The sequence below is a fragment of the Pleurodeles waltl genome, chromosome 10 (assembly GCF_031143425.1).
Source record: "Pleurodeles waltl isolate 20211129_DDA chromosome 10, aPleWal1.hap1.20221129, whole genome shotgun sequence".
NCBI classification, from domain to species: domain Eukaryota; kingdom Metazoa; phylum Chordata; class Amphibia; order Caudata; family Salamandridae; genus Pleurodeles; species Pleurodeles waltl.
The window spans coordinates 917,387,554-917,409,465 of NC_090449.1; the positions used below are offsets into that span (position 1 = coordinate 917,387,554).

General features: G+C 39.5%; 1 protein-coding gene across 1 annotated transcript in view; it reads right to left on the minus strand.

Annotated features, from left to right (window-relative positions):
- LOC138262462 (ATP-dependent translocase ABCB1-like) overlaps positions 1 to 21,912 on the minus strand; it is a 571,226-nt gene that overhangs the window by 279,038 nt on the left and 270,276 nt on the right. The window contains exons 13-15 of the mRNA XM_069212358.1: positions 19,832 to 20,032; positions 12,394 to 12,537; positions 7,054 to 7,158 (exon numbers count right to left, since the gene is read on the minus strand). Coding sequence (XP_069068459.1) covers positions 7,054 to 7,158; positions 12,394 to 12,537; positions 19,832 to 20,032 — 450 coding nt within the window. The remainder of the gene's footprint in view (positions 1 to 7,053; positions 7,159 to 12,393; positions 12,538 to 19,831; positions 20,033 to 21,912) is intronic.

Sequence of the window (21,912 nt, forward strand, 5' to 3'; positions counted from 1 at the left end):
AGATTACGAAGTAGAATGTAGTGGTTGGAATTGATGGCTAGTGGTGTGATGATGTTAGGAATGGTGTTGTACAAGGCCAGGCATGGTCCTGTGAGTCTGTATAAAAGGGTACCTGGGGGTCTATATATGAGTGTGCTGTGAGAAGGAGAACCTTTTTGTAACAGTTTGCAAAGGGAAGGAAAAAGTAAGTGTGTCATGGCGTGAAGACAAAATGGCTGCCAGAACATTCCAGAAACAACATTCGATGCACACCCACAAGGCCAAAAGGCAACATCAGTTGAGGCAAATTGACAATGAATCATCATCTAAATCTCTGTCAAACAGTTCTTCAGTATCAACATCAAATGAAAGTGAGGAAGATGGTTGTGCAATATCGATGTATACCTCAGAAAAATATGTGCATGTTGGATTGGCCGCATGTGAAGAGAAATGTCAGTCAAAGAAATCTCAACATGCTAAAGCACCAAAGTAATTCAAACATTTTCCAAATTAATTATTGACAGTGATGCATCTATATACATTATGCCTGAGCAGAAACACAATGAACTATCTCCCTTACACTGACTTGCACCACTGAAAATCAAAGTGTATACATGGGCTGCAACAATACCCATAAAAAGTGAAGATTCATTTGTAGCAACAATGAAACACAAGTAAGGAAGGTTCAAGAACCAATCCATATGCTTCAAGGTGCAGAGTCAAGCAGCTGTCTGTTCAGTTTCAGCACTGCTGCTGATATGGGACAAATGTTCATGAATCACAACATGAATGTTCATCACAAAATAGAAAGTCAATTTCCTTTGTCGTTTCATGGTTTAGGAAAGCTTAAGGCTATGAAGGTAAAGTTGCATGTTAATGAGGACATCTGTTCTGTTGTTAAGAGAGACATACAAATTGCTTTTCATTTTCAAGAAGCTGTTGAAAAGGAACGTAAACCTTTGCTTAAACATGATATCATAGAGCGTTCGGCTGGTCCAACACCATTAGTGTCTCCCATAGTGATAGCGCCTAAAAAGGACAGTGAAGGAGCTGTAGGAATACTCGTTGACATGCATCAGGCAATATGGGCAATTGAAGGAGAACAACATGATGCAAAGGTCTTTTCTCGTCCTGACTTAAATAAAGGTCATCATTAGTTGGAACTTGAAGAGAATTGCAGGTACATTACAATCTTTTCTACACATGTTGGTCTGTTTCGATACAAAAGATTGAGTTTTGGGGTCTGCAGTTGAACATCCAAGACGTTATTTGAAATGTCATACAGACTGTTATGAATGCGTACCATTATAGCAATATTATATATATATATATATATATATATATATATATATATATATATATATATATGTATATATATAGATATAGATATAGATATAGATATATATATACATACATATATACATATACATATATATATATATATATATATATACTACTGGTGATTACCAGTAGGTAGTTATAGTTGGGCTAGGACCTAGTTTCCACAGAAAAGCATTTCTAGACTTGGCTATAGCTTTGACACCATCTGATAAATCACAATCTTTTTTCAAAAAATTGTGGACTCATTTTTGTTGTGCCTGGAAAGTTTCAGGATGATCCGTCAAGTGGGGGCCAAGGAAAAAGGGAGGATCGAAAAAGTATGTTTCCCATTTTAATTCCCAGAGGGGTTTGAACATGAAATTACACCAAACACTCCATCCATCATTGTTTTGCTAAAGTTGCCCTAAGGGGGAAGGGTATGCCCAGACGTGGGTACCTTGCTAACTGTGCCACTGGATTCAAGCTAGCCTGGCTGATGAAGGGTGATACCCTGAAACCAGTCCCAGGATGCTTGTTTCCGGTCCAGGGAGGACCTGGCTTGGTAGTTCGGGCTGGACTGTTCCCATGAGGGTCAAGACTGATTTGCTTATGGCTGGGTCCAAACCGGAGTGGCATGGTGAGCAAAAGAACAATGGATTAAACCCAGATGTGTGACAGGGGGTGAGTGTTTGCATTGTTCAGCACTCTATCCATCATCCTCTTGTGTTGCTAAAGTTGCCCTAAGTGGGAAGGATATGCCCAGACGTGGGTCCCTTGCTCATTGTGCCACTGAATTCAAGCTAGCCTGGCTGATGAAGGGTGATACCCTGAAACCGGTCCCAGGATGCTTGTTTCTGGTCCAGGGAGGACCTGGCTTGGCAGTTCGGGCTGGAATGTTCCCATGAGGAAGAGGGTCAAGACTGATTTGCATATGGCTGGGTCCAAACTGGGGTGGTATGGTGAGCAAAAGAACAATGGATTAAACCCAGATCTGTGACTGGGGGTGAGTGTTTGCATTGTTCAGCACTCTGTCCATCATCCTTTTGTGTTGCTAAAATTACACCAAACATATACATATACATATACATATACATATACATATACATATACATACATACATGCATACATACATTCATACATATATATATGCACATAATATACACACACACATATATATATATAAAAATACACATATATATATATATATATATATATACACACACAAACATATATACATATATATATATATATATATATTTTTTTTTCTCTGCAAATAAACAAAGGTTACAGGGGTGTTATGGTTAGGTTCTAAGGGCCAGATGTAGCAAAGGTTTTTACCCATTCTGTGTCTATGGGAAAAAGTGTTCGTACATTTGGCCCTAATTTACTTGTACAAAACCATTTCTATTTTTTTTTTTTATGTATAGTCATTTTAATTACTAGACGTTAATCCAGCCACCGCAGTGCACGGCCTTTTGCCATGTGCGGTGGCGGTTGGCCAGGCCTTGAAGCTAACCCCCAAAATGTACCCAACCATGCACATCCTTCACCAATGCACAGGAGAGCTTGACCACAAGACATGGGCTGCAGCCAGACCCTGCGGCCAACACTCCCCAACAACCCATACCCATAATGTGCACAGCCCTTTCGAGTGCGCAGCAGAAGATAGCAGCAGCTTCTCTGGGTGTGGGAATATGTGTGAGAGGGTGTATCTGGGGGTTGAGGGTGACTGTCAGATTGTCTGTCTGGGTGTGGAAGTGTGTACCTTAGTGTTTTAGTGGGTGAGCCAGTCTGTGTGTGGGTCTGTGGTGGCTGCATGAGGGTGTCAGTGGGTCTGTGAGTGGGTGCGTAAGTTTCTGAGTAGGTCAGTGAGTAGGTGCATAAGTGGGTGTGTAAGTGGGAGCAATTGATTGAATGAGTAACAGAAAGAGAGAAAGAAAGTGAGAGAGAAGGAGAGAGTTTTCTTCGGCTTTGATATCACATACACTTAGAATGAGATAATTGTGTTAGATGAAACAACAAAAAGTATCTAATATAGTTTGAAAAGTTTTTTAAATAAAAGCAAAAAATGGAAATGAGTGCAGCTAGACTCGAACACCCATAGCTCAGTGTGAAGGTCTGCGACCTTCACACTGAGCAATGAGGGTGTTCTCTTTTTTTTTAGCCCTTTCTGGGCTTTGTATTTAAAATAAAAAACAAAAATAGGGACCGCGTGGGGAGCCCTCAAGGGCTCTTACACGGTCCCTACTTTTTAATTTTTTTAGTTTTTTATAATAAAGTCCTTTACGGGCTATGTGGGACCACTAGTGAGCCCTCAAGGGCTCCCTCTGTGGTCCCTATTATTTTCTCAAATAAATTTGTTTTGCATAATGTCCTTATGGGCTACCCAGCGCTACAGCGTAAGTCTGAAGGCTTTCATTGCAGTGCTTTGACAGCAGCTCCCTGCTTGCTAAAGCATTTTATCTCTGTCCTCTCTGAAAAGAGGTGAAACTTCAGATTTTGATAGCGGGACCTGCTTTAAAGGTGCCGCTGTCAAAACCTGAAGTGTTTGCTGTGGCTTGGCTGCAGCACTGCAGCCACGCCACAGAAAATATATATGTCCCATGGGTGGTCACCCCGTGACATAGCAGGAGCCGGCCCCTGGGGCGTGGTGGTCCCAAGGGCCATCAGAGGCTCCACGAGGGGGGCCCCCTCCAATGAGATCTTAGCGCAGGAAGGTGGTGGTCCCAAGGGTGCGAGATCCCATAATGACCCCCTTTATTTTATAAAATAGTTGCCCTGTGGATGGTGGCCACCCGGGGGCATTAGACTAACAAATCCTGGGAGCCCATGCTTCAGTTTTTTTATTTTTTATTTTATGAGCGGATTCGCAGATCCACTGCATCTCCCTCGTAAAATTTTAAAAACTCTTTTTAGCACTGGGGGGTCCCTTTGGGACTCGGCTTCAGCCAAATCCCCCCCCCAAAAAAAAAGTTACAAAAACTAAATGGGCCAGGGTAGGAACACCCTGACCCCTTAGCTCTGGTGCCGGGGAGCATGAGTTATAGTTACCTTAAGGCACTAGTTATAGTTATTTGATATAACTATAACTATAACCAGTGAATTTCAATGGTTTTATACGGTTAAAATGTTAGCCTAACTATAACATCCCTGTAACCTTTGTTTTTTTCTTAATTGAATATGTATATATATATATATTGAACATTCAGAGGCACATGCATGGCATTGTACTGGTATTAAAGTGTCTTAGGTGACAAGATAATTTATTGTGTCTTTCTCTAGCAGCAGCAGAGAAGGGAGGAGGGCAGCCATTAACCTACAAGGATGGTTAGCTCTCGCTTGAGAGTGCAACTCTCACCTGACTTTTTTAACCTGCACCAATTTTATTGTACAGTTCTTTTCTTCCACACAAATACATATCTATTCTCCTGCTTCACCTGACCATGCAGCATTTCTTTACAGTCAGACCTACTGGCATTGCCAGTGCTTGCCTAGTATTGCTGCAGTGGTGAAGAAGCTGATGCTGCAAGTGTGCTTTCTAATGCCTGCCAAGGGAACTTTACAGTGTTTTAGGCCAATTTCTTAAATTTCAAGACCAAGGACTTGATCAGGACTGGATGAGATAGTTTTCTCATCTGGTTAACATAGACTTTACTCTGCAGTCAAACCCTGCATCCTGCAAAAACATGCTTTAAAGAGTTTTGTGATGTTAAGCTGTAAACATTCTGGATCTAAGAGAATCCCGAGCCAAGTAAACTTGTTGCTAAATATCTAGTCCTGAATATCATTGGTTTGGATCCATAGAATACTAAGAATCAAAGAAGAGTCTTTCTACACTGAAAAAATGTCATGCTGACCTGTGAGTTGCAAGGAAGAACAAAAATCACCTTTGTGGTCTGCTGGTTGTATCAATTTTGTCGAGCATGATAGAACACATTTGGAAGCATCTGAAGACTCCTTGAAACACATTGACACATTTTTATAACCTCACTACTAGAGGGGCAGTTTGCATCAATTCATACTGACTGATTAAGGATCCCTATTTGCCACTTGTAAAAAGCATTCCTATGGCTTGTTGCTTTACCTTCAATGAAAAATCTAAGTACACTTGTCTCCAAATGAATAGTGTTTTTTTGCTGCTTTACTCTTCCACCTTGATTATTTGCTTGTCCTTTTACAGTGTTGCAATTGATAAAACTTTACCTTTCAAAATAAGCTTGTTAAACAACTTAAAGTTCTCTCTGAAACTAATCACTGTTTGTACTGTTATTCTTAAACCTCGCACATTTTATTCAGTGATTGACTTGGCTTGTTACAAGTCCACTAAAGTTCAGCCAAGGAGTCTTAGAGGACATTTGTTTACCTTGGTCAGCAGGACTATGACCATAGCACAACAGGACAGATCCTTGCATGATATATGATTAATGAAGCATTTATATCACTGGCTGAATGCCTATTCACTAATACCCAATTAACAAATGCATTTGATGATTTCTTAAACCCACTTTCCCTGTTTGACTTGTACATGTTACAAAACATTATACATTAAATGGTAACGAGGAAAGTGTCACATCCATGCTTGGGCATTAACAAGGGTGATTAACTGTCAAAGGATGACTGTGTGCACTGCATAATTAGATAACGTGTTGCTGAAAGCAATACCAAGCTTGTAGCAGAGCATCCTCATGGCCTGAACCACATTGATGGTTCTGAAATCAAGTTCATCTGCAGGGGTGCTCTGTGATAAGATAGAGGTATACGCCTGCACCAGTAGTGCTAGAGCTGCGGAACCTGGCAGACAACACCATCATTCGAACGGAGTCAAGATCAAGCCTATGAAATACCCTTCCTAAAATGGTGCATTGTCCTGAGAAATCTCTTGGGGTTTCTCAAGGCAAAATAAAGCATGTGTCTTTCCAGTGATGTCAGTTCCTGTTAAAATCCTTCATAAAGAAAGCAGTCATGGGAATTAGATGCGTCACAATACATTTTTGAGCTATTTTTGTTAACTACATAGCCCAGCTATCTGGCTTACATTTTTGCTTCTTGCAGATGGATTCCCTTTGGGTTCTTCCTGTGATCTTCTCTTTTACAGATTTCAAAATAGTTTGGAACATTGCTTATATACTCTTGAATACGTCTCCATCATCAAACAAGCATTACCACATTATCATGAATCTTTTGCCTTTGTTTTTACCTCTTAAGGAGACACCTGATACATTTCACATGTGTTATAGTGTGAAGGGGGTTGCGTGGCTACTGGCAGGAGCAGCACTTTCCTCGGACAGTGAAGAAGAAAATTGAATAGACCTTCAACTCTCTTAAGGATGCACTTGGCATTTTTCAAATTATACTATATGGGGGACAGTGTGGCTGCTATGATGAGTTGCCCTTTTCTCTAACAAGCAAGAAAGAAAGTGAGAAGTCCCTCACTGTGCCCAGTCCTTAACAGAAAGACAGACACTGCACTTGAAATGCTCAACATAATGGGATGGAACCTGTCAAACGGATCACAAGTGTAAGAAACATTTATGTATCAAATTATATCCCAAAAAAGAATTCATAGCATTTTTCTTAAACAAGATTAACACAACAAAAAAAGATTTTAATTAACATCAGCCTAGATTTAAAGCATGGTGATGAGGAATACTGAAGGATTTACAAGAACACAATTAACTTTGAATCGTCCAATAATCTTTCCATAATTTATTTTATGAAACGTATTCATGGTTACTAAATATTAGATTGACTTACGATAATGAGGTAGACAATTAGACTAATGATTCCCAAAATGAAGAACATTAATGAAACCACATTAGTGACTTTGAGCCGTTTTTGACCATCGATTTCTTGAAAAGCCTATTAATAGAAAACACAAAACACATAACACAACTATCAGCATGAATATTTGATATATATCAATCCATAAAAGAAACAAATATTCATGGATATTTAAAAAGATAGACAGTTAGCACCAGGCACACATGAATTTTACTTTGACAAACTCCTGATGGAATATACCCTTTTGAAGTGGAAATATCTGTGTAGCATACTTCGTGTCCACATCTTATCAATTTAATAATTAATACATGTGGCATTGGGAGTAATGCTGCAGACAACCTAGGTATCTAAAAACCTATTTATGAAGGCCCATCTTGATGATTGCATGTTAAACATCAGGCATAACATTGTGATCTCAACTCATAAATGCATTTTCAGATTATGGTATTAGGTCAAACTTCCTGCAGATTAATGAATTGATGTCAAAGTTATTCAGTTATACAGAAGTACACATTCTTTTACTGCAATGTTATTTATATAAATGTGTTATTTATATAAATGTGAAAAAAAGAATAGATATAAATTCGGACCGCACTGTGTAGATCTATAGTAAGTCAGAGTTTCCATAGGAAGAGCTTTTTTATTTTGCTAATAAAGTTTGCACCATTTGATGAAACTTCACAAACTTTCCAAACAACATGTTTATCCATTTAAGCTCCTTCCTGGAAAGTTACAGGCCGGATGATTAATCAAATGGGGGCCTAAAAAAGGGGAGATCCGAAAACAAAAATTTCCCATGTTAATTCCCATAGGAAATTTTGGAAAGCCATATAGGAAAAAAATTGGCTGTAGGGAATTACACCAAATTTGGTAAAAAGTTGGAGTTCTGCTCAGAAAGTATGCTTTTTATTATTTGGTGCAAATACATTAGGCAGTTTCAGAGAAATTTGCATTTAGGTAGGTGCTTGAGATAGTCATGAAGGGATTAAAAATAGGTATATCTGAACTGTTGGTGTCAAATTATGCTCTAATTGGCCACTTTAAAGGGACTAGACAATCCTTATTGGATGGTCACAACCTGAACAACATGTTATGATAACCATGACAGAACTCAGAGACATGTCCTGAATACAAAATATATAGGAGAGGGGAAGGTGAGCACACCCTACCCCAAAATAGTATGGGTGGGTTCTCCAAAGGACTCTCCGCTTGATTGACTGACACAACATGGACATGATGTTGTGGCAGCCATTACAGTACTGGGTGACATGGTGCCTATTCAAATTCATTGTAGTGAATGACAGGCTTGGGGAGTCTCCAAAGGGAGCAAATATAAAGGGTGCTATGATATTTTAGTCACAATATAAAATATTTATTGACGACACCGCACTCATTTTAGAAATTGAGGTATGTTCTAAGGTTTTTTTTACACAGTGAAACATGCTGATCCTCTACTAGGATCACATGAACCAGGTCTGCAAAAAATGTTTTCTCTCATGATTTTCTCATAGAGGTTTTCTAAGGTCTACTAAAACTAAATTGAGGGCACATTTTCTTCAAACAGATGAAATCTTCCTCAGCAGTGTGAGAATAAAATCTGAGGAAACCATGTACTTAAAAACAGAAGAAGCAGTCTGCTAGTTGATTCCCTAGATTTCTCTTGCAGGCTCCTCAGAGTTCTAACAAACAACTAGAGCTAACATTCGGACAGCAATTTGGCTCACCTAGAACCACCATGTTTGCTTCAGAAGTGTACAACTAAAAAGAAATCCTTTGAAAAAGAACAAAGTTAAGGGGCTCATTTTGTATAGATAGGATGGTTAGCACTCTAGAAAGCTAGAATATGGACACATTTTCAATAAGTTCTCAAACGTATTGTTCTTCTGTGTCAGTAAAACCTTCTGGCATGCAAACTGAAACATCCCCATTGTTTTACTGCAGCTTGACACCATGCTTTAATAAACAACTAGAACTCAAACATTTGTATGTATGACAAAGGTGTGGTACACCCGCAGCCACATTGATGGAGCCAAAGCCCCACAAGTTAAAGCATTTCCTCTAGATATTAACAAACAGAGGTGGGCTGTTTTGCCAAATAAATTAAAGTTAGAACTCTAGCAAGCTAAAATGTGGGTACATTGTCAGTGAGTCCCCACATATATTTCTTATCCATGTTAGTAAACAATTCTAATATGCAGACAGAAACGTGTATTTTCAACACCTGTAGCAGTCTGTCAGTTAATTCCACAATGTACCAATACACCTTCCCACACTGCTCTAATAAAATACTAGAATACTTACATTTGTATTTATAATAGTGTGACACAACTGTAGCCATCTCGATGGAATCAAAGCTGTAAAACCTCATTCCATTGAGAAATGAATAGAATAAACTGATTCTTTGTCATAGATTTTTTGTTTAGTGCTCTAGAACGTTAAAATGAGAGCATAGTCTTGGACATTTGATGGCTGGAGGGGAGGGGTAGGGGCAGGGACATCAAGCTGAGTAGGCAGGGCAGGCAGCAGGGGCAGTGGTAGTACAATGGACCACTTAGGGCAGGAGAGATGGGGTAGGGGCAGTGGTTAATTTGAGCCAGTGGTTTCCGGAGTGGGGCACCAGTACTTATTTTTGACGGCTGGCACTTATTTTTCTATCTCAAGCATTTACTGCGAGCAAAAGACACACTTGGGAGAGACGGAGAAAGAGAAAAATGAGAAATTGTCACAAAGGGAGAAAGCAGAAAGCTGAAAAAGTGAGCTGAAGGGGCAGGGAGTGGCTGTAAATGGAGTGAAGAGGCCTGAGATGGCTTCAGGATTACGCTGTCTCAGTATTCCATGCTCGCACCATTTAAATGCAGCAGCCGCATGTTTCAGCAAAAAGCTTCGGGGATTGGCACGTTTTCATGTACAAATTAAACACTAGGTAAGGAGCACGCACAAGGACAACAAAAGGCAGGGGAGGAAGAAAGGGCAGGGACATCAAGCTGACCTGCCAAAGAAGGTGATGTGAGCAGAATGACATACACCATTAAGACAACACTTTCAATCATACTGCTATTTGAACTGTATGTAGGTCATTCATACAATATATATTTTCATAAATGTATAATGTCACCAACTTTATGAAATAAAAACCTGCACTTTAAAAATCATTTATATGGAAACTGTCAATAGTATGACATGGCAACTCATTAACATCAGCATGTGCACAGAAATTCTAAAAATTCAAAGATAAATAATTTATTTCAAAGATCAGCTTTAGTTTTTCTCACATACTTTGATGTAAGTGACAACCGAGTTGTTATTTTGTTATATATATATATATATATATATATATATATATATATATATATATATATATATAACAAATATGTATGTATTTCTATCTTATTTAAATGTAGCACTGTTTGCACTTTAAAAGTTTGATTTTAGTTAGTTAGCTAATATGTGCTCCATGTAACTATTATCATAGTAAATCAAACTTGTATTGCACTATTTATATTTTGGACATGCTCACATGTGCATATAGTCAGTATATGCTGTATATGCTTGTGGACCCTTTACTACTGGTTGTGTGACAGACCCCGTATACATTTACCCTGCACGCCTTTACAACACAGTCTCTACCATGACCGCAACATTACCACGCATTACTTTACCATGCAAGTTGTTACAATGACTTGCCTCAGGGGGCACTGGACTTTGGAATAGTGTAAGTTACTATCCCAACTCCAGTCTCCGCAACTGTAGGGAAGGTGTTGGACTTACAAATCCAACACCAGTCAACAATATGCCCTCTAAAACAAGTTGTTGTAATTCCTTGTGTGGTAAAGTAACTCATGGTAATGTTGCAGTCATGGTAGAGACTGCTTTGTAAAGGCAGGTTGTGGTTCTGACTGTGTGGTAAAGTATGTTGCCCTTTACTACCTACTTGGGGGCATATTTATGATGCTCTAGCGCCACCTTGCGCCGCATTAACGTCACTATTTTTTATGTTAGTGTGGCCCAATGAGGCAGAATTCTCTGCGCCCTATTTACAGAGTGGCACAATGCACAATTGCGCCACTCTGGAACCCTTTGTTCTACATTATGCCTGCACCAGGCGTAATGTATGAAACTGGGGCGTTCCCCTGTTAGGGGAGCCGTACAAATGGCACAAGGAAATCTATGAGATTTCCTTGTGTCATTTATTATGGCTCTTTCAACGCCTGCTCAAGAGTAGGCATTAGAAAGGGGGCTTCCATTCTTTAGAATGGGCCCTTATGTACTCTGCAGGAGTAGCACCAACATGTTGGCGCTACTCCTGCAGAGTACATCAATAGCGTCATGAGAAATTACGCTATTGCCCCCTACCCTGCGCCATGGTGCGCCATATTTTAAATACGGCGCACACATGGTGGCGGTAGGTGGGTGCTAAGGGGTGCAGGGAAATTGGTGCTGCACTCGGTGCAGCGCGACTTTCCATCAATCTGCTCCTTTGTTTTCTAAAATGATCTAGGGGTTTTGTAGAGAAATTAGAGGAGCAGTAGCTTGGACAGCGTCATCAGTGCGTCAACAATGATGCCATTTAACATGTCATAAGTGGTGTAATGTGTGAGATCATAAGCAGTGCACGTTAAGGGCATACGTTATAGTTGGCTATAGTTAGTTTATTTAATTATTTTTATTTATTTCTTACCCAATGTGTCTGCTTTGCTTTTATCTCTATCCCTCCATTTCTCACTCTATTTCTTTGCTTCCTTCACTTGTTCTCTGGTCTCTGTATTTTTTACTTCCTATTTTTTTCTTAATCGTCCACTCTCCACTCTACCTCTTTCTTGGTTTTCATCTCTTACTGTTTCTATGTCTCTTTCTCTCTCTCTTACTTTACTTCTATCATTCCTGCACTTTTTCGCCCTCTTTCTTGCTTATTCACCCTGGTTCTCTTATTCTCCTTCCTATGGTTAGAGATTTTTTATATTATGATTTGATTATGTTCTTTATCTAATGTGTCCTTGATAGGTTTCTTAAACTTTTCAAATGCAGATAAAAATGGAAGTCCACACACAACAAAGAACTGTATACAAGCAAAGATTTCTCAAACATTGGCTTGATAACATATTTCATGGGATGGGTTACCAATTAAAAGATGCTGTATTGTTTTATACAGTGATATTTTTAAAGGTATTGTATTCTCAGAAACTGTTTTACCTTGAGAACTGTACTAACTCCAGTGTACAGAGGGCACATAAAGGCCCTTCAAAGACCAACCACCAGACAATCCATTGCATGAGCATATTTTTTCTAAAAGATGATATTATGTTTTACACATACCCCAATGATCTTTCCAAACATCACAGAAAAAGTAGGCGAAATACCCCCAGCGATAGCAGAAGCAATCACGCACGAAATAAGGTAAGGCCATTCTGGTTTGTTCCAGCGCAGAACCATGGTAAATGGCACCCTTGGAAGATCATCCTGTAATGAAAATTAAATGTAGAAGGCCCATTTAAACTTTGCAAGTAAACACATTTTCAACAGTTTTAGTACTGATCAATGGAGTTCTGTGCCACTGTGATGCCTGCCACTCGGCAGGATCAAAATGAAAATTGTCTTATAATAGATGAGTCCTATAAATTTTAAATCTACAAAGCTAACAGACCCCACAGAGTGATTCACTAATGTTCAACAAAGGGAAATGTTGACATTCAATGACCCCCTCTGCATGTATTTAGAGCTTAAAAACTAAAGCAATGTTGTTGTTTTTTTTCAATTTATTATGCACCATCATGTAAAATTCAGAGATAGTTTCATGTTGTAACAATTTTGAGAAATCACAAGAAAATCTACACACACATTTGCTATTGCTTGATTTAATACATTTATGGCAACATATACCTGGTTCGGGTCTGGTGTTTATATTGGGTAGATTTAGAAATACAGCATAACATGAGTCCAAGATATGCAGTCACTGCGTCACAAAAAGTGACACAGCAGCGGCGCAAGGGGATCAGAAATATGCCCGATGTATTTCCCCATTCCATATCATATCAGTAGTCTATTGGTGCAAGGCAGAGCTCTCTATCCCTCACTGGCTTGATGGTAGAACAAGTTGAACATAGCAGATGTCAGATTTTGAACTTTTTTACACAACATGGGATCTACCTCACAAGGGAACATATCCTTGGCAAGGCTTGACCCCTGTCTTTGCTCCTTTGGGTTTCCTGAGCCTGAGGTTAGCATACTTGTATGGATTTTCTGTGGGTTCAAGATACCTACAGGCAGAAAAAACTGGATGTTGGGCAATATAGAAATTTGAAAATCATATCCAAGCAAAATTCTAGTTTAGCCTACATGTTTTTTATTCATGTGGTATCACCCTTGGGCAGTTTGGAATCATCCCACCATTATACATTTGAAACATCAACACATCCTAAGCTTTCTATTGCTGTGTTGTAGGTTTCCATTACATTGATTCACTGACTGGGAGATTGCACTGAACATGGCAAATCCCCCCAGTCTCTACCCCCAGCTTTGCTCCCATTTATCTCCTAAATGTTTGGGATTCAGGGTACTTTATCAATTAAAATAAAGTCTCCCCATTCTAGCCTATGGAGGCCGGTCACTGCAGTGAGGGGAAAACAGATTTGGCTGCTTTACCTCACCAGAGCGTATAAAACTATTTTATAAGGTCCCTGCCTATAGTTGCATGGCATTCAGCCCTAGTTGTAGTCCCAACTCCCAAGGAACAACTCAAAGCTTCTGGAACCTTAGATCAAAGTTGTGGACACTTTAAGGACCCAAATAGGACCTTTGAAGAAGATCCAGAAGTTTGGAGAAGTTTGGTGCAACTCCACATGTTGAAGAGGTGCATTGTGGGAGTTGCAGCCCCAGACTCCACGAGGCAAACCAGAGCCTTTGAACCCTTGGCTGGTGCTGTGGACCACTTTACTGAATCCAGAAACACTTCTAAAAGTAAATGTGACAGTGCTACCTAGTGGGAGGCCTGAACTCTGGACTTTTTCCCTTTCCAACGTGACCTTTTTAAACCTGTTAAGCGATACTTGCTTGTATGCTATAGAAAACATGAATCCTTTAAAAATTCATATCTCCGGTACTCCCGATCCAATTGTAATCATTTTGGTGTCATTATAAACATAACAATATAATCTATTTGTATAAATTGGTGTTGGATTTTTTTGTGTTTTGTGATTTTTAAATGCTTTACACATTTTTCTTGTAAGTTAAGCCTTGTTTCACGTTGCCCAGCTACCAAGGGTTGAGCTGGGATTAATTTATTAAGACCTAACTGGACCTAAGTTGTGATTTTTAAATGCTTTACACATTTTTCTCGAAAGTTAAGCCTTGTCGCTCGTTGCCCGGCTACCAAGGGTTGAGCTGGGATTAATTTATTAAGACCTAACTGGACCTAAGTGGAGGTTAGTGGCCTATTGCTAAGTGTCGGTACTTATCTGCCCTTACCAATAATCAATTTTCCAACACCCATTTAAGACCTCCAGCTCTTTAAGGGAGAAATGGGTGGAGATCTGTGGGGGACTACAAGGTCAGCTTGGCTGTATGAAAAACTGTGGGCCAAACCACAAGTACTATGAAGATAGCTGCAATATAGATCTGTGGGTTTTGCAGATTTCTACATCTTCATCTACTTGCACGTCTGCCAGTCCCACCTGTGCTTTATTTTTAGTTTTCTAAACTTAATCATTCGTTCTGTGCTGGGGGAGATGTACGTTTTTTCCTTCCGTCTCCTGATGAGAGGCAAGTCCTATGACTTGACCCCTCCAGGCCATTGCCTTTTGTCCCTGTCAGAGACTGTGACTGAGACTGTATCTGTAACTGTGACTATGGATGTGTCTGTGACTCCTTTGGCTCCTGTAGCTCCTGTGACACCTGCCTCTGCAACTCCTGGGCCATGAGATGATCAATGTGGTTAACAGGAATATGGTGGGTCTTGGCCTACACCAGCAACAATCCTGAGTTTGCTGGGTGCTGTACTTACCAACTTGCCCTGTTTTTAGGTTTGTGCTTTTGGGCTCCCCGTCCTTAACTTCTGATGACAAGCTCGCATGTATTTCAACAGGTTTGTCTGGTTTAGGTTCAGCAGAGAAATGTCCACTGGCTTTACGCCTGCCCCTACTCCCTCTTTACTTGATTCCTCTCATTTTCTGGGCATGTCACAATACCCCGGACAGGATAACACAGTTGCTGTACCTCTATGGCCTTCTACAAGCAAGAGGCGGTTTGCCACATAAATGGGATTGCAATAGATCTGTCAGCAAAGTCTCACAAGTGCCAACCGGTTGTGTCAGATTGCGAAGAAAAGCTGGACATATCTGCTGTGGATCCAAGGGGAGAAGTGCTATAAAATGCTACCCTGCACCAGGCTCAGCTGGGCATAAGCTGGACATCAATTGGATATTCAGCAGCAGCCAGGAGCACACTAAACAGACAAAGCGGTAGACTGTACTGCCTTTCTCATTCACACTGAGTCATATTTTCAGCTACTTAGACAGGTCACTCCTAGTCATACACAGTAAGGATTTTTGAGCAACACACTAAACAGACAGAGCGGTAGACTGTACTGCCTTTCTCATTCACACTGAGTCATATTTTCAGCTACTTAGACAGGTCACTCCTAGTCATACACAGTAAGGATTTTTGAGCAAGGTTGTGTGGGAGGGACCCATCCCCAGAGCGTGAGCACTTCAGGAACAACAGTGCATTGAATTAGATCCTCAGTGAGCTTTGTTCACACAGGCAGACACTTTTTCGCAAGACACCAACTACCAGTGTGTTGCTTCACTAGGCGTTGTCATACTGCTGAGGGACAGGGCTCATGAGAAATGGTATGGTGAATCAGCAAGCGTTTAGCAGCCTTGTCTGCCATCCACCCCTTCGTTACTTACTCTTTAATTATGCAGTGTCAAAACAATGACAAAGACCTAGACGTTGACTACCCAAACAGGACAGAATTGTGCCTGCACAGATCACATGCCTGCAACGTTTGTGCAGTTCGACCAATGTACCCCACATTCTCCTTGAAATACATTCCTGGGGATGTTTCCTTCTAAATCAATTGTTTTTGTTTGATCACTATTTGAAAATTGCATTCATTATTTCGCGAATACATTGGTCATAAATGAAAGCATTGTCCTACAGTGCATTAAAGGCTATGGTATTAGATATTTGTGGCTTTCAATCAGCCGTTCATCACTTTGAAATTAGACAATATAAAAGATCCGAAGATGTTCTGCTTGCTAATTTGTCCAAAGATACACAACTACATACTAAGAATAGGGACGATGTTTATTGTCGTGATTCAAATGCATTTATTCTATAGAAAGGTGCACTTGCTTTTCAGAACTTCAGAGGCAATTTTGACAAATCATGCTTACCACACCCTCCCTATTTTAAGGATAGGCATTGACATCTTAATATCACATTTTAATAGTACGTAGAGCTAGCACGAAATATTTTAGAGCAGGTCTGGACAGGGTAGACTAAAGAGAAATTCAAGAATCCAAAACTGGCTGTGTTGCTATCAACAGGAGGAATCGACTTGGCCTACCATCAGTAATAATTGAAGCAATATTAGGAGTCGAGAATAGCAAAATCATGGATGTTGTTTTACGAACATGCCAGCAGTAGCTCAAGTACGCTGACACATTGTTTAACCTCAATAACATCATAGAAAGTGATATGATATTACCTTTAACTTTGATGTTAAGAACCCCATAACATGCACACAAATAATATATTGACATAGAAGTTAAGAAAACAAATTTCAGATACCATCTGTACTTTAATTAGGAGTTGACATGAAATGCAAGGAAAATATTACACTTTATTTTTGTTTAAAGTGGAGGATATATTGATACAGAACAGAGAAAACTAGGAACCAAAACTATGACTACCACAAAAGATCACGGAATAATAGTTCCCCTAGTTTACACCAAAAATTGACAATATATTGGTACATCATTAAAAAAGATTAAAAAAAATAATCAATAAATATTATTTTAGTGGTTTACAGTATTCCTTATTCTTGCTAAAGTGTTTTGATTTATGACCATTTGAAAGACACTTTCACTCTTTCTAAGCACTGATCTCAATGTTTCCTTTGACCAAGCATTTTTAATACTTAGAAAAATATGTTTATTTATATGTGTTCAAGTTAAAATAAATAGGCTGCAAATGTAATTTACTGGACCGCAGTCTGCTTGCACTGACATCCATTTGAAAGTTACTGAAGAAAATGTGCTTTTCAATTTTAAACATTGCATGAACACTTTTCCTACATGCATTTCTTGCTTCTCGGTTTTTTTCTTTTCATAAAAAAGACAAATTGTTACTCATTTTATGATGTTGTTTTCTTGTACTGAATAAAATGCGTTTACAAGGGTGCCTTAGGAGGAAAACATGTTCTTGCATGCTGTAATATTCAAGTCCTGCTGTGGCTCAAGTCACAACTGTACTTCAAATAATTTAATGTTTTTTTTTTCAATAGTGCAAAGTCATTTACCTTGTTCGTAGGGTAAACAGTGTTTAACCTGTATTCATGATGCAGGCATTTCCTAAAGGCATTTATTTTACATAGCATAATTTTGGCAATCTTGATTGGTTTGTGTTATGTACTATATGCCATTCAAGTGTGCTGTTTTTAACTTCTCTGACACTACAAACTGTGCCTTTTCTTGGATTTATGGGGGACATTTCCTTATCTTCTAAGTTATGTCTATGTCAAATTGTTCTCTAGCTTTATATTTAGACATTTCCTTGCTTTCATACTGAGCATTCTTAGGGGCATATTTATACTCTGTTTGCACTGAATTAGCGTCATTTTTTTAAAACTCTAATTCTGTGCAAAACTAACTTCATATTTATAATTTGGCGCTAGACCCATCCAGCGCCAAAGTTATGGAGTTAAAGTAATTTTTGGGAAGTGGAAACCTACCTTGCCTTAATGAGATTCAAGGTAGGCGTTCCCATGCAAAAAATGACTCTATGGCCATAACGCCATATTTACACTGCTGTGCAAAAATGGTCCAAAGGAGGGAGGAGGGGTCAAAAAATGGGGCAAAGCTTGCTTTTCCCCATTTTTTACTGCCTGGGTCAGGGCAGGCATTAGGGCACCTGTAGACCTACTTCCATAGTTGAACACCATGGAATAAGCCCACAGGTGCCTTCCCTATGCCCCAGGGACACCCCCCCATACACCATAGGGACTGCAGAGGATGGGGGGCCCCATCCCAGGTAATTACAGGTAAGTATTGTATTTTATTTTTTAAAGTGCCATAGGGGTCCTGAAATGGGACCCCCTACTTGGCACTGGGTGCAATGGCCATGCTCAGGGAACCCTGGTACCCTGTGCTGGCCATTAGGGTGGTGGGCATTATTCCTGTCTTTTCTAAGACAGGAGTCCTGTGGTATGGATGGTTTTGCATCAGAGAATGACTTTAGGCAGGTTAGAGTAATTTTATTTACTCTAACCTTCCTAATGTCATTTTTTTGGTGCAAAACCCCCTTCTTCCATAGCGCCAGCCCCACCCTACTTCTGTCCTCATTTTTTATGCTAGCCCACCCTTTGCACCAGCTTGCACCATTCCATAAAAATGGTGCCTGGTTGGTACACAGAAATGGTGCAAGCCGGTGCTAAACCTTTTGGTGCAAAACTGCAATAGTGCAGTTTTGCACCAAAAAGTATAAATCAGGGCCTTAATGTCAGACTATATGACTTCATAATTAGACTTTCTTTGCCATTCTGAACTGTGCATTCTCCATGTTAGACTGCTGATTTATATTTTGACCCTAGGCTCCTATCTCAGAAGCAGAATTCTTGTTGACTCTCTAGCTGATGTACTCTCCTTAGACTTATGACCTGAGTAGATTATGATAGTTTTATTTTTACCTATATTTAGGGATAGGATACATTGTTTTACAATTGATTTAATTTTATGCATTGTTAATGCTGATTTCAATCTTCCTACTTTTTGACTCCTGTTATAACTCTGCAATTTTGACTAAACCGTCATGAATTTGACTTTGAATTTTGTCCTGTGAAGGTTTTTTTTTTTTATTTGTACACAATTCCCCCTCCTATGGGATTCACTTGCCAGATCTTGCCTATCCATCCTTTGCGTTTATTAGTGAAAAGCAGTAACACCTTCAAACAGAATTTTCAGGTATTCACAAAAACAAAACATGAGTTGTTTAACAGTGTGTGTTTTTATTTCATGGTTTCTTTGATTCATAAGTGTGGATTACTCTGCTGAATTTACTTAGTTTACATATGTGGTTCCCAGTTTGAGTAGCTGAATATAACCAACGTTCCTCTGTGACAAATGTAGATTCTGTTTTTGGGCTAGGTGTCACAATGGCAGTGCCAGGGATTGCAAGATGAAGGCGAGGGATCACAGCAAGGACCCCTGCATCGCTTAAATTACATCCATGAGAAAAATACCATGTTATATAGTACTTGGAACTTGTTCAACAATCCTTGACTCTGGTGATTGGGTAGAGGCTGCTTAGGTGTGAAATAGTTTCGACAGTCTCACCTTGAGTTGAAATATCAAGGCCCATATTTATACTTTTTGGGCGCAGCATTTGCATCATTTTTTTATGCAAAAGTGGCGCAAACTTACTAAATATAATTGTATTTTGTAAGTTTGCGCTGCTTTTGCGTAAAACAATTACGCAAATGAGGCGCAAAAAAAGTATGAACATGGGCCTAAGTATTTTACCCTGAAAAGCTCACCTCTGGATTATTGTTCCTTTTTTTCTTCGATCTCATTTTCTTGATAGATGACTTTCTTCTTGAGAGTTTGCTGAATGTGCTCATTATACTTTTTCTTCTTTCACCTTTTTCTTTTACAATACTGTCATCAAAGGTTCCTAATTCGTCATCTGTTTCGTCTTCTGTCTCAACTTCCTCTTCATCGCTGTCTTTCTTTTGACTCTAGAAAAATATTTAATTGATTATATAGATCATAGAAGTTTACCATTTTAACTACATTTGTGCTGATATACTGATGGAAAGTATGTTAAATGAGTCAAATGAGTCTTCTCAGATACAGGCCTCAAAAAGGTAGGAGTCATTCTGGAAAGCAGCCATAACTCTGTAACCCCACTTTACAACAGTGTGTGGGTGCTGTTTTCCAACTGTTTGATAATTTCATTTTTTACTTATATAAGCTTGAATGTGTTGCATCACTTTAGGCATATTTCTAGAGTTTATTTTTGAGAATTCTTCATTCTTAGACTAAAATGTACACATGTATATTTTTTATGAGAAAAAAAGAGAGAGGAGAGTTCAAATGTGCATGGTAGCTTTGTTTTGGGAATAATATATGTTGCTCTATGGAGGGATGTTTTTTTCCTACAGCCCCACCAATTTTCAGTGGGGGCTCTCTCTATTTCTCATCCTGAGACTTACTCCTTACCTTCACAGGAGTAATTATTCAACCCTTTTCACAGTGGAATGCTATTGGAAACAGTTTGGTGAATATTCACCTCTGTGAATATTTCTGGATGTTCACAAACTTCCAGTGCATTCCAGTCTTGGAATGCCAACTTCTAACTCACAGGAGGAAATTAACTTTCATGGAGCATCCATATGAGAAAATCATTTTAGAAGGGTGGAACCAGCTTCTGGGAACTTGAAAACTGATGTCAGTGAGGTCCAATGTCTCACATGCAGTATACATGTTTCCAAAGCCACGTATTGCTGTACAGTGTTAATATGCCCTTCAAATCCACCACATCACAGAGCATGGTGGCAAAAGATAATTCAAACCATAATTTCCATCAGATATTTTAAGATAACCAGTTTAAGAAATGGATCTGAATTGCCATATTTATACTTGTTCCTGGGTTAGTAAGTGGGGGTGAGCCACTGACCAGTGGGGCACAGGGTGCCACTCTCTGGGGTGACCACTTCCTTTGAAGTGTGACATAAATCAGTCCCATAAAGCAACATCTTTAAAAATCCATCATGGAGGAAATCTCTCCTTGAAGGTTAAATCTGGCAGAACCCACCCACTGGTGTGGCCAAGTGTCCCTAACACACCCCTTCCAGCCCCTCTCCTAATCTAATTATTGGGGCTCCCATCTGGCTGGGGAAAAGGGAAATGCTGGACGTCCTGTTTCGGTCCCAGGTGACTTTCCTTCCTTTGAAAATCAGTTTAGCCAATCTACCCCATCCTGCTCTGCCATCTGTTGTAGCAGCAGCACTCCTCCCAACATACGCTTCTTTGTTTCAGCCCAGGCTGCTTCATAACTCATTAAGGCGGCTTGACTTAGGCTGCCAGAGGACCAGCCATGAAAGGGTACTACAGAGCTGATTTTGGTAACTTTGAGAAAGAGTTCTAAAACTATTTCTCTGTTTTATTTATACTAAAGTTAACCTTGGCAAGCTGTCGGATTCATTCTAACTTTTATTTGATTGTCAAACATGACAGATTTAGCTCTTTTCTAGTGGAAATGACACTTTATTAATTTTAAATAAAGTCTCACAATGTTAGCCTAAGAAGGTAATGTACTATTATAGGGAAAATTATTTTGACTGTTTTTACCCCTGCCAGGGCTTACAAAACGTATTTTATAAAGTCCCTGCTTATATTTACACTGCATCCAACCCTTGGGGCACTTAGGGCAGACCTAAGGGGTGACATATGTTCAAATAAGGTGGTTTAGGGCTTTAGAAGTACTTTTAATTCCAAAGTCATATTTGGGGTTAACTTTAACTTAAGAACAGTCAGAAAGGCAGGCCTGCCTTTAAAATGGCATTGTGCACCACAGCAGTGCACTTATGAGTGCACTACTATACTGCGGTCTCTA